A 14,273-nucleotide genomic window follows, 5' to 3' on the forward strand; every position below is an offset into this window, starting at 1 on the left:
TTCGTTCTACATCATTCTTAGGGCATTGCATGAGACTAAATTTGTCCCCTTTTTGAATTGGAACAATTCCTGCTGAACAATTATTCATGTTAAATCTCTCTAGAACTCTTTCGATATAGCCTTTTTGAGACAATCCCAATAATCCTTGTGATCTATCACGGAATATTTCTATTCCTATCACATAGGATGCCTCATCCATATCTTTCATTTCAAAATTCTTAGAGAGAAAATCTTTAGTCTCACGTAATATGCCTAAATCATTAGCAGCAAGTAGAATATCATCAACATATAGGACTAAAAATATAAACTTCCTCCCACTGATCTTTGGTATATACACCGATCAACGGTATTTTCCACAAATCCAAAAGATGTTATGGTATCATTAAACTTTATATACCATTGCTGTGACGCTTGTTTAAGTCCATATATTGACTTCTTCAGTTTACACACCATTTGACCTTTTCCTTTAGTTTCGAAACCCTCTGGTTGGTCCATATAAACTTCTTCCTCGAGGTCTCCATTAAGAAAGGCAGTTTTCACATCCATTTGGTGTAACTCTAAATCATAATGAGCCACCAAAGCCATAATAATTCTTAACGAGTCTTTCTTTGAGACCGGCGAAAAGGTCTCTTTATAATCAATGCCTCCTTTCTGAGTATAACCCTTGGCAACAAGTCTGGCTTTGTATCTCTCAATATTTCCATTTGAATCGCGTTTGGTCTTAAAGACCCATCTACACCCGATTCTTTTAGAACTTTTTGGCAATTCAACAAGATCACAGACTTTATTGTATTCCATGGATTTTAACTCTTCCTTCATGGCATCAATCCATTTGTTAGACTCATTACTTTCTATGGCTTGTGAAAATGAAACCGGATCCTTATTAAGACCAATGTCAAAATCCGACTCTTGCAAATAAACCACGTAATCATCCGAAATAGCCGATTTTCTAACTCTTTGAGATTTTCTTAATGGCATTTCTTGTGGTTCATTTGTGTCAGATATTTGTGAGTTAGTTTCTTCATGAAGTATTTCATCCAAATGTTGCTCTATGTTGTCAAAGCGTTCTTCAACAACTCGAACAATATTTGGTATTTGTGTGAAAGTAGGCACATTTCTGGGTAATAGAATATTGACCCTCACCTCTTTAATTTCCACACTTTGCTTTTCAACACTCCCACTAACTTCACCATTCTCAATGAATCTTGCATTACCGGTTTCAACAATTCTCGAACTATGGTTTGGACAGTAAAACACATACCCTTTAGATTTCTCTGGGTAACCAATAAAGTAACCACTTACTGTTCGAGAATCTAATTTCTTTTCTTGTGGATTATAAACTCTAGCTTCCGCTGGGCAACCCCAAACATGCAGGTGCCTTAAACTAGGTTTCCTTCCTATCCACAGTTCAAAAGGGGTCTTTGGAACTGCCTTACTAGGAACCCTATTTAATAAATATACAACGGTTTTAAGAGCATACATCCACAATGATTTGGGTAATGAGGAATTACTTATCATGCTCCTAACCATATCCATATGTGTTCGATTGCGCCTTTCTGCAACACCATTTTGTTGAGGTGTTCCTGGCATAGTATATTGTGCACATATGCCACGTTCCTCGAGGAACTTTGCAAATGGACCTGGACATTGTCCTGATTCATTATATTTTCCATAATATTCACCACCTCTATATGACCTAATGATTTTCACCTTTTTATCTAATTGCCTTTCAACCTCATTAACAAACACTTTGAGAGCATCTGCTGCTTGAGATTTTTCTTTCAGCAAATAGATGTATCCATAACGTGAAAAATCATCGATAAAAGTGATAAAATATTTCTCTCCACCAAAATATGGAACATCAAAAGGTCCACAAATATCGGTGTGTATAATTTCAAGAAACTGGGTGCTTCTTGTGGCACCTTTCTTACTATGCTTGGTTTGCTTTCCCTTAATGCAATCCAAACATATAGTAAGATCAGTAAAATTTAGATTCGGAAGAATCTCATTTTTTACTAATCTTTCTAACCTTTCTTTGGATATATGACCCAAACGTCTATGCCACAAGTAAGCAGAACTTTCATCTAGTGAACTACGTTTCATTCCAACATTATGTTGAACAGTAAGAAGGGATTCAGAAAAAGCAATATCGAGTTTCAATTTATATAAACCATCACTGAGAAAGCCAGAACCATAAAAAATAGCATTCTTATATAAATTGAAACATCCATTTCCAAACTTTAAGTCAAATCCAGAAACATCAAGTCTTGAAAGAGAAATCAAATTCCTAGAAACTGAAGGTACATAAAGAGTTTGTAATAGATCAAGGTGACGTCCAGTCTCCATGATCAAACGATAAGTCCCTATGCCTTCAATTGGAGCCTTCATACGATTTCCCATGAACAAGAAATCCTTCTTTGGATTTGTAGTTTGGATCGTAAGGAATCCCTGCAACGTAGTAGATACATGAGCAGTTGCACCAGAATCAAGCCACCAAGTATTATTAGGAACTTCTACTAAATTTGATTCGAAACATACAAAAGCACTAATTGTACCTTTCTTTTCGAACCAAGCTTTACGTTTCAGGCAATCTTTCTGATAGTGTCCTTCCTTGTTACAGAAACGACACGTATCTGCCTTATGTTCCTTGTTAGCATCCTGTTGAGCTTTAGCAGGTGCTTTCTTCTTCTTGAACTTGTTGGCCTTCACTTTAAGTCTTTTACCAGCTCCTTGACCCATGAGGTTAATTGAATGATTCCCTTGTTTCTTAAGTCTCGACTCCTCCTGAGTAAGCATACTGGACAATTCACTAACATTTCACTTATCCTTAATAGTGTTATAGTTAATTTGAAAAGGTTCATACTCAGGAGGTAACGAGTTCAGAATAAACTGAACCTAGAAGGAGTCATCCACTTTCATCCCCAAGGTCTGAAGTCTTGCTGCAATGTTAGTCATCTCGATGATATGGTTTTGCATACTACGCGACCCATCAAACTTCATGGTCGTGAGTTCAGCCATTAGTGTACCAGCGAGAGACTTATCTGCAGAACGAAAATGTTATTCCACAAACGTCAGGTATTCCCTGGCACTTTCTGTTTGTGGAATAGTACTCTTAATGTTGTTGGCAATATTCATTCGCATAAACATAAGGCTTAGCCTGTTAGAGCGTTCTCATGCTTTATAGAAAGACTTCTCATCAGCACTGCTCGAATCAGTAATGGCAGCGGGCTTATCATTCAGCAGAGCCAAGTCAAGATCCATCACACCTAAGTGGAACTGGACTTGTTCACGCCATTCAGAGAAGTTCAATCCATTGAACATAGTAACAGACGAAGCAAGCGAATGAAAAGGAATAGCTGCAAAATAGATAATACATGCTCACAAATCAATATGGATTCAACAAAACAGTTAAAGCATATCGCAATTCTCCTTTGGGTAGATACTACGACACACTATCATAATTTAAATGTCATTTAGTCTTTAATGGGTAATTAAATATTTTTAGCCAAATATATATGCCATCTTTGGACAGACAATATATATTTGACCAAGAATATTAATTTATCTCATCATATTCACTATTCATAGAATAATTGATTCATCTTTGGGTAAATCCTTAAGTTCTAGCAATAGTAAAAATTAATTTATCCACTAATTTTTATTATAGGCATTTCATTAATTTCATGGATAAACTATAATTTTATGTATGCGTATTTTCATAAACAAACTAGTTTGGTTACTTTGGTGACTAACAAACTATATAACATAAGTGCACACACAAAATAGAGATCATAAGTTTTTATGCATGTGAATACTTTAAACAATCTAGTTTGGTCACTTTGGTGACTAACAAACTATATACACATTGATCACATACATAAAATAAACAATAAATAGTTTCACCAACCTAATAGCCCAAAACAGATTACTATACTGTCCAAGAATTTTAAAAAAAGTTTCAAATCAATTTATGGCATTAAGGCATCATTAACGTTACTCCCGTATCATCAAATTCTTGCATATCAGTATAATCGTTATCTTCTAATATCATAACCTATATAATACAAAATCTATTCAAGTACAGAGAAACAATTTTGTTTCTCTCGGTCAATAAAGAAGATGTTGCCCAAGGTCTTTAATGACTCAGGCGTTGAAGAATTATTTGTTATAGAGTTCACAAGGTTTAAGGCATTGAAGAATCACTTCACTGGTTGCGCCGATGATTTAAAGCATGATTTCATAATTACCGTAGGTATACATAATTTCAAAACAGCAACTCATTCGCAAAGGTTTATTATTTTTAATGAAGATTATCAATTCAAGTAATCCAGGCTCTGATACCACATGTAAGCATAAACTTTAATTCATTCCGGGATCTTAAATATGATAATCTTACATGTAATTGCCATAGAAAACATACCTGAAGCGGAATCCATTATCTTGAAGCGGAAGCGTTAATTCAAAACTGGTTTCTCGCCCCTTGCCCTAACTTTATGTTACCGCCGCCTTTAGAGATGGAAGAGAGAATAAAAATACGGTAACCTTAATGGGTGGGGAGAGGACCAATTTATGGTACGTCTATCAAGTAACCGATCGGACGGATGGGATTTGCTCATTAATTAAATATTAATTATGGGCCTAATTTTATTGGGCCACATACACGTAAGAAAATAGTTTACATGTTGGACAGACAATTCAAGACGTAAAGTACGCATGGGATGAGCACCTCATCTGTCGCGACATTAGTTAACGAGACTTTAGTTTCCTATGATCGCTTAGGGGCGTTTATACTTTTATTATACCTAGAGGAGAGTCACAACTTTGTCATTTAAAATATTACTCATCAATATGTTCCGGAAACCCAAAATGTCCTACTTTATAATTGCTTGTATCATCATTTAGATACAAGCAAGATTCACCAAGGAGTTGTTCTTGTGGTTTTAGAAGCAAGAAAGCCGTCTAAAAATCTTGGCCATTAGAACCTGGAGCCATTTTGCAATCTAAGAGTCTTCTTTGGCATCAGTAGTAGATGTTGCTTTCAGCATCTCAACAAACTGATTCCTCTGCCACTGCAGAGGTTGATCCATCTCCCTTATTGCATTTCTACTCCATGATGATTTGTACATGGCCATTCTTCTCTTCTTTGCTGCAACTCCTAGATAGTCTCCATACTCCTTTAAAAATGAGAATAATACATGAAACCAATTAGTAGCTGTTATTCAAGATTCAAAAAATACTATTCAGCCTCTGGTAAATTGATGATCAAGTAAGGGCTAGTTATTTTGCCCTTTTATTCTCATCTGGAGTGGTCACCTATATTGGTTCCGGTATTTTCAAGTGCTACAATAGAAGTCATACCTTGAGGCATAGGCTTTGATTAACATCACAAATAGGATAGTCACTTGGGCAGCAATATTCTGATTTATCACAGCAAACACCACTTTCATAAAGACAGCATCCCTGAATGAAGCAGAATCCAAAAAACTCCAATTCACAGCAACATGTTTGTCCTGCTGGACACTAATAGTAGTCTCCACATTCACTTGGTGACGGCGAAGATGGAGGGGGAGGTGGGGGAAGGGCTGGAGTCGGATAAGGAGATGGCGAAGAAGACGATTCTTTTGTTGGATAAGAAGCCATTGAGTTAATGGCACAAACTCCATATGGCAAATCAGTGTTCCTTCTTATATACGCACACCCCTCCATACCCCACGATGTACCCCATGAATTCTTGATAATCCAATACTCATCATCTCCTTCAGAACCATATCCTACTATTAGTACTGCATGGTCTATGTCATCAGGATTACTAGAACAATCTCCATCATAAATGCCCTGCATTAAACCATCCATGTCATGATTTCTGAAAGGGAAAAGGACAGTACTAACAAAGATAGAAATATAGATACCCCTGTATATAGTTGAAAATCCAGGCTAGATCCATCTATGCCAACACTAACAGGTTGTTGAGCAACAGCACAAAGAAGGGCACTTTCCTTCTGTGCATCATCTTGGTATCCATCAATTGTTACAATCTTGGTCTTCTCCTGTTAAAGAAAAATGATGAGGACTTTCTTTATGATAATAAAAACATATTGTTTGTGTAAGAAATGGATTCATATTAAGAGGAAATAGAAACATTTTATGCCTTGGTGATATTGCAGGTGCCTTGAGAGGTAGTCTATGGATAATCAGAAGCTGAATCAATGCCACCATTGTTGATCACCCATTCAAAAGCAGAGTCCATAAGTCCACCATCACAACCTGAATTGGATGAATCACAACTGACAAGTTCTTGCTCAGAAAGGTTAATAAGTTCACCAGTGACTATTGCATTTATTCCCTCCATTGATCCACATGCCGAAAATGCCCAACAAGATCCTGCAAATTGTATGCAGATATCAGATATCAGGGGTAAAATATTGTGCATGGCTAAGTAACGACTGGCATGAAAATAGTTAAAGAAAAGAATGCTTACCACAATTCCCTTGGTTTTTAACATCAGTGACAACCCCATGTTTCCTCCAATCCAAAGCAGGAGGAGCATCACAAGAAGTCATTGAAGGTTTTCTCTCCACATTTCTCATCTGAATGGTCTTTTCCTTGTTGAAGGGAATCTTAATCTTAGAAATATGAACTGCCCTGAACTCTTCATTACTCATATCAGCAAAGTTGGTCAAGCCAACCATATGGTCTGAATCTGATTTCCTCTTTGAAGTCTTTTCAATTATATACTTCATATTACTTTTAAAAATCTCCAACCTCATCTCTTCTTCTTTTTCATATTTGTAACTTTTTCCATGCTTCTTTTTCCATTCTTGGAAAAGTTTGAAAACTGTTTCATCTGAAAGTATATTTATTCCGTCTAGTATTAGGGAATCACTACGAAAACAAGAAACTTGACATGATAATGCAACTAAGATCAAGAAAAATAGGAAAAGAAGAACGAGGTTGGGCTTTTGTGTATTTTCCATTTTTGTCAGCGTCAATAAACAATGGATATATGATTTTGAAATATTTCTGCTGCTATTCTTACATTATTATATACTTAGCTTATTAGGAGAAGATGACTCTTATTAACGCTACCAATCAGTCAAACAACTTAGAAGCGTGTAGTTGTATAAGCAAGAGGAAGACTGGTAGTCTAGAGCTCCTTTGTGTCACTTTTCCATTGTTACCAATACCCGAAATCTGTTCCCACATTAGTTTAGCACAAAATAAATGAGAAAATGAGAAGAAAAATATTAGGGGAATATAATATGGTAGTGAATCGCAGGATGAGTCACATTCTTTTCTCATTATTGCAAATATTTTTTGTCAATCCATCATGTTTCTTTTAATTTTACTATTTATGTCACGACCCATTTTCTAAACAAGCCGAGACCGGCACTCGATCACTGAACCTGATCGAGCGAACCATCTCTGCTTATTCAATCTATTATAGCTCCACACTTTATATGCAACAAAGCAATACTCTAACCAAATACTCTTGATTAAATGAAATATTTAAATAAATCAACTCCAAACTTTATTCATTGTAACTACTGAATTATTGCTAAGTTATTATAAAATAACATATGAATCTCAACCCAATTACTATGTCTATGAAGCATCTACTGATAAACTGACGCACTGCTCAGGACATGAGATTTCCTGGTCAGTTCTCTAGATAAACAAAGAAATAGCTAAATGAAAATGACTCTAAGAATACTCCACGAACAAAAGCGGAGCTCACCAATATCACTGGAAGGGAAGAAAGTCCTAACTCGTAACCTACTCGCCTGCAAATCCGGTTCCTACGTTGTACCACAGACCAACGTAGGTTCCCAAAAGAGAACGTCACTACCATCCATTGTACTCAATGAGTCTCAACAACAGGAGGAGAAACTTTAATAACATATACATTACGAGCAAATGTTCTAAATGCATGTAAAACATAAAGCTTATAAGAATAATTCTAAAATAATTGCATAATAGCAATTTACGAATATTCTAAAAGAAATTCTTTTCTTTTTCTTTCTTTACAAAAAAATTACTTCACTTTATACTTTGGGAGTTCCAACTATCCTAACTTAATTCTGTCTCAGTCACCGTGTGATCGGCACGGGTTCGATCCCAACCTGATCGAATAGGTCCAATCTACAAGGTGCCACTCGCTTCATGGTTCTCAGCGCTCATGTATCATACCTTAGCATGGCTAAGTAAATTCTCAGCAACGAGACCCTCGGCTCGTGTGCTCCCTACTTTGGCACAAGTAGTTTCAGGAAGTCAATGCCTTGGTCAGGACCCTTGGCCTGGACGATGACCCCTTCTCAGAATAACGGATACTCCCCAAAAATCTTTTCTTTCTAAAACTTCTTCCTTGTGACTTTTTCAAGTCTAAATCTTTTCTTTATAGAACATTATGTACATGCTCATATTGGTGCCCTTAAATGTAAAGCATGGCATAAGAATGAAATAAACATATAAAAATATTTCTAAAGACTCTTTCTTCTTCATAATCTTCAACATGAAAATAGCATATAAGAATTACACAAAAATCTAAAAATTTAAGCACATATAGCATAATAGATCATCTAAACTTTTGCTAGAACAATTCTAAATTAATGGGTACTCACTCTCTCTAATTAAATAAAGATAAACTCTTTTAAGCAATTCATCAAACACCTTGTATGCGTGCTTTTGTGAGTTAAACTACTTTAGTAAAGGGTTATATCAACTCACCTCAATACTCCTTGGGCTAATACGTAGACTCCAGTCCAGTTTATACCCGTCAAACAATCGTTTCTACAACAATCAGTGTATTTTAATCAATTTTAAAGTACTACACCTAAATATAAAATCTATTGTTGATATAGAGGGAGAAGGGAATTAACTATTCTATTCTTACCTATTACTACTGTAGGGTAATTGACAATAGGGGATTTTACATACCTGAGTTCAAGAATAAGTGAGTTATGAAGAACCCTAGGATTGTTTTCGCTGCAATATCTGTCCGCCTCTGTTCCTACCCCCGCGTATGTGTTTTTTTTTTTTTGTGTTCTGCTCCTCTTTATTTCCTTGTTTGTTAGAAATAGGCTTCTTGCCTTTCTGAATGAGAATTACGCTCATTCTTATTCCAAGGCTTTAAGCCTTTTGTATTTTTTTTTAATTATTTTATTTGCTTTCAGCCTACTTTTTTTTTTCTTTTGTGACTTAACTACTAATTAATGATACCCACATTTAATACTTAACAATATTAAAATTATTAACATTTTCATAATTGTATATCCAATTATTTAAGTGTGTGTATATATATATATCACTATAAACAAGATAAAAATAATAGTAATAATAATAATTTAGTTCTATAATTAGCGTATCTTGAAACTTTTATAAATTTAAGGAGTGTTAAAATCTTCCTCTCTTAAAAACATTCGTCCTCGAATGTTGCTAGGATCTTATTCGTGCGCTAACAATCATTCCTTAAGTCCTTGAACCTCTTAAATTTTCTTAGTACTACTCATTCTTGCAAGGGATTCAAAATTTTGGCTGACTCCCTAAAATTTTAAAAATTTCGGCAGAGTTTCCCTTGTAAATTGGACTATCCAAAAAAATATCCCTGTCACAAATACCACAACTACACCAACAACAACCAAATATACCATAACAGGCCATTCATAGGCACCATACGCAGCTCACAAATTAATTACTCACACTCCGGCAAGGAGGTACCACGATAACTAACAAGAATCTAAAGCACAACAACTTTAGCACAAGTAAATCACTTTAATAAATTAAATATACTATGGCATAAACTAAATTACTACAACAACTAAGTATAATCTAAGAAGGACATAAACACTTGCTAACTTGTATTAATAAATGAAATATAAAAGTTAAGTCAAACCTAGGTTCACATACCTTGTTACTCAAATAAATAAGGATACTTCTTCCTCATATCTTCCTCGACCTCCCACGTAGCTTCTTTTGAATCATGATTACTCCACAAAACTTTTACCGATGCTAATTCTTTTGTTCTTAACTTTCTTACTTGCCTATCGAGAATTTCTATAGGTACCTCTTCATAAGTCAGGCCTTCCTTAATTTCTATGGTATCGACAGGTATTATATGCGACTCATCATGGATGTACTTTCTAAGCATAGACACATGAAAGACAGGATGAACAGAGGACAACTCAACGGGTAGCGCTAGCTTATAAGCCACGTTTCTTTTCTTTTCTAGAATTTCATAAGGTCCGATAAATCTAGGGCTAAGTTTCCCTTTCTTACCAAACCTCATAACTCCTTTCATTGGTGAAACTTTCAGAAACACCTTATCACCAACCATGAACTCTAACTCACGATGCCTCTTGTCAGAATAAGACTTTTGACGACTCTGTGCCGCTTTAAGTCTTTCTCTAATTAGCTGAACTTTCTCCAAGGCCTCACAAACAAACTCTGGACCAATCAACGACACCTCTGTTGGTTCAAACCAACCCACCGGAGACCTACATCTCTGCCCATACAATGCTTCATAAGGAGCCATACCAATGCTGGCCTGGTAGCTGTTATTGTAAGCAAATTCTATAAGTGGCAAGTGATCATCCCAATTACCTCCAAAATCTATAACACACGCACGCATCATATCTTCGAGAGTCTGAATGGTCCTTTCTGCCTGGCCATCGGTCTGTGGATGAAAAGCGGTGCTTAAATTGACCTTGGTACCTAATCTTTTCTGAAATGCCTGCCAAAAATTTGCCGTGAACTAAGGGCCTCTGTCAGATATGATTGAAACTGGAGTACCATGCAATCAGACTATTTCTTTTATGTACAACCGCACATACTGCTCTGCGGAGTCTGTCGTCTTTACTGGTAGGAAATGCGCGGACTTTGTCAGTCGGTCTACAATAACCCAAATTGAATCATGTTTACGGTATGTGCGAGGTAGACCTACTACGAAATCCATATTAATCATATCCCACTTCCACTGTGGTATCTCTATATCTTGAGCTAGGCCACCAGGCCTCTGATGCTCGGCTTTGACTTGCTGACAATTTAAACATTTAGCCACATGATCTGCTACTTGTTTCTTCATGCCTTTCCACCAATACAACTCTTTCAAATCTAGATACATTTTGGTAGCACCTGGGTGGATAGAGTATCTCGAACTGTGAGCCTCCTCCATTATGGCCTTCCTAAGACCATCTACATCAGGCACACATAACCGATCATTCAACTTCAAAACTCCGTCACTTCCTAGAGTGAAAGCAGTGATTTATTTGCTTCTGACTCCTTCTTTTAATTTCACTAAGTACGGATCTTCGTCTTGCTTAGCCTTAACATGCGCAACAAGGGAGGATTGCGCTAAGGCATAAGCAGTTATGTCTCCTTCTTCGGTCTCATCCAATCTAATTCCATCATTTGCTAGTTTTTGAATTTCTCGACCCAAAGATCGCCTTTGTACTGCAAGATGGGCCAAGACACCCATTGACTTCCTACTAAGTGCATCTGCTACCACATTAGCTTTGCCCGGGTGATAAAGGATATTGATGTCATAATCCTTCAATAGCTCGAGCCACCTTCTCTGTCTCAAATTTAGTTCTTTTTGCTTGAAAATGTACTAGAGGCTTTTGTGATTTGTAAACATTTCAGAATGCTCTCCATAAAGGTAGTGTCGCCATATTTTTAATGCAAATACCACTGCTGCAAGCTCCAAGTCGTGTGTGGGGTAGTTCTTTTCATGATTCTTTAACTGCCTGGAAGCATAAGCAATAACTTTTCTATTTTGCATAAGAACACAACCAAGGCCCACTCTGGAGGCATCACAATACACTGTGAACCCACCCGAACCTGTTGGCAAGGTTAGCACAGGTACAATGGTTAACCTCTTCTTTAACTCTTGAAAACTCTGCTCACAAGCGTCTGACCATTGGAACTTAACTGCTTTCTGAGTCAACTTAATTAATGGAGCTGCAAGTGAGAAAAACCCCTCTACAAACCTTCTATAGTAGCCAGCTAACCCCAAGAAACTCCTGATTTCGGTTGGCGTTGTCGGCCTGGGCCAGTTCTTGACTGCTTCTGTCTTCTGAGGGTCTACTTTTATTCCTTCACTAGATACCACGTGGCCTAAGAATGCTATTGACTGCAACCAGAACTCACATTTTAAAAACTTGGCATAAAGCTCATTCTCCTTCAAGGTCTGCAAGGCTATTCTAAGGTGTTCTGCATGTTCTTCCTTGCTCTTAGAGTATACCAAAATATTGTCTATAAACACGATAATAAAGGTATCCAGGAATGGCTTGAAAACTCTGTTCATGAGGTCCATGAATGCAGCTGGAGCATTTGTCAACCCGAAGGACATTACTAGAAATTTATAGTGCCCGTAGCGAGTTCTAAAGGCTATTTTAGATATATCCTCCTTTCTGATTCTCAACTGATGGTATCCCGACCTCAAGTCTATTTTTGAAAAGTACTTTGCACCCTGAAGTTGATCAAATAAATCATCAATTCTTGGCAGTGGGTACTTGTTCTTAATGGTAACTTTATTCAACTGCCGATAGTCGACACACATTCTGAGAGACCCGTCTTTTTTTTTGACAAACATAACCGGGGAACCCCACGGTGAAACACTCGGCCTGATAAAGACCTTGTCAAGAAGGTCTTTCAACTGTTCTCTCAACTCATTAAGTTCGCTGGAGCCATCCTATAGGGAGGTATAGATATGGGATGAGTGTCTGGCATGAGATCAATGCCGAAGTCTATGATTCTTTTGGGAGGAAGTCCGGGAAGGTCATCTGGGAAAACTTCTGGAAATTCTCTAACAATTGGCATTGATTGAAGAGCTGATGGTTCTGATTCTGGATTAATAATGTGAGCCAAATAGGCGAGACACCCCTTACCGATCATTCGTTGTGCCTTAAGATAAGAAATAAACTTACCTACAAGCGATGCTGAACTACCCTTCCACTCTAAGACTTCTTCATTTGGAAATTGGAACCTGACTATCTTGGCATGACAATCTAACATGGCATAGCAGGAAGACAACCAATCCATACCCATGATCACATCAAAATCCACCATTTCTAACTCTATGAGATCAGCTTTGGTGTTGCGACCTTGGACTGAAACTATACAGCCTCTATAGACTCTGGTGACTTTCACTGACTCGCCAACTGGAGTAGATACTAGGAATGGCTCACTAAGTTGTTCAGGTTCTAGTCCGAGGTTAATTGCAAAGTATGGAGTCACATATGAAAATGTTGAACCTGGATCCATTATGGCATAAGCATTATGTGAGCAGACTAAAAGTATACCTGTAATAACTTCTGCAGATGCCTCTGCACTCTGACGATCAAGTGTAGCAAATAAACGGGGTTGTCCCCCTCCCTGAGTAACTCGGTCTGCACCTCTGCCTGCTCCATGCCCGGACTGATTATGAGAACTACGAGCCTGAGGTGGTGCAACTGCAGTAGCTGAGGAACTAGAAGGACGAGTTGATCCACTACTGAAATTACGTTGCAACTTTGGGCAGTTGGCCTTTATATGACCAATGTCTCCACAATGGTAGCAACCATGAAAACCGAGCTTGCACTGACCTGAATGTTGCCGCTTACATGTTCCACAAAGACTTTGCTGGTGTGAATGTTGCTTAGCATGACTCTGGCTATGTGAGGATGATGTCCTAAAATTCTGATTCTGGCGAGACTGATTTCCATTACTATGAGTACGTCTGAAGGAAGACCCACCACCTGACTGATGACTGAACTGAGCTGGTGCTAATGACTCCTTATTAGAGGAATCCCTTCCGCCTCTGCTGGATGTACCATTAAACCTGCCCGTTGTCCGGGATTTCTTGTTATGCTCTTTCTCTTCTCTCCTTTGTTGTCTGTCTTTTTCTAAGTGCTTGGCGAACCCCACAACAGATGAGAAAGCTGTCATTCCTACCGCTGCAGCTGATGTCGTATCCTTAATGTGGTAAGCCAAACCGCTAACAAACCTGCGAATCTTTGCTTTTTCTGTCTTAACCATGTGAGGAGCATGCTTAGCTAACCTTATGAATTCCATGTAGTACTCTTGCACACTTTTATTCCCTTGCTTGAGTTGTTCGAACTCTGTAGCCTTAGCTGCCATATCCTCTTCTGGGATAAAGTTAGCCATGATGGCCTCTTCAAATTCTTCCCAAGTAGGTGGACCATCATCTTCATCTCTCTCTTTTCCCACATCTCAAACCAAGCGCCAGCCACATCTCTAAGCTGGTAAGCATCCAGCTCCACAGCTTTGTCATCAAATAC

General features: G+C 37.7%; 1 protein-coding gene and 1 pseudogene across 1 annotated transcript; both read right to left on the reverse strand.

Annotated features, from left to right (window-relative positions):
- Positions 1 to 5,000: 5,000 nt before the first annotated feature.
- On the reverse strand, positions 5,001 to 6,974 carry LOC104214839 (low-temperature-induced cysteine proteinase-like; annotated as a pseudogene).
- A 115-nt stretch (positions 6,975 to 7,089) lies between these two features.
- Positions 7,090 to 14,010, reverse strand: LOC138884459 (uncharacterized). The gene is made up of 6 exons (XM_070165625.1): positions 13,038 to 14,010; positions 12,101 to 12,246; positions 11,681 to 11,929; positions 10,316 to 10,726; positions 8,725 to 8,787; positions 7,090 to 7,191 (listed from the first exon to the last, which is right to left on the reverse strand). Exons 1-6 carry the CDS (start codon positions 14,008 to 14,010, stop codon positions 7,090 to 7,092), a joined length of 1,944 nt encoding a protein of 647 aa, XP_070021726.1.
- Positions 14,011 to 14,273: the final 263 nt, after the last annotated feature.

The sequence above is a fragment of the Nicotiana sylvestris genome, chromosome 2, assembly GCF_000393655.2.
Source record: "Nicotiana sylvestris chromosome 2, ASM39365v2, whole genome shotgun sequence".
NCBI classification, from domain to species: Eukaryota; Viridiplantae; Streptophyta; class Magnoliopsida; order Solanales; family Solanaceae; genus Nicotiana; species Nicotiana sylvestris.

Coding starts and splice junctions, on each gene's coding strand:
- LOC138884459 (XM_070165625.1), bottom strand. CDS start 14,010: ATGGTTAAGACAGAAAAAGCAAAGATTCGCAGGTTTGTTAGCGGTTTG. Junction 11,930..12,100: donor TAGCATTCTTAGGCCACGTG/GTATCTAGTGAA, acceptor AAGTTGACTCAG/AAAGCAGTTAAGTTCCAATG. Junction 10,727..11,680: donor ACTTGGAGCTTGCAGCAGTG/GTATTTGCATTA, acceptor AATTTTTGGCAG/GCATTTCAGAAAAGATTAGG.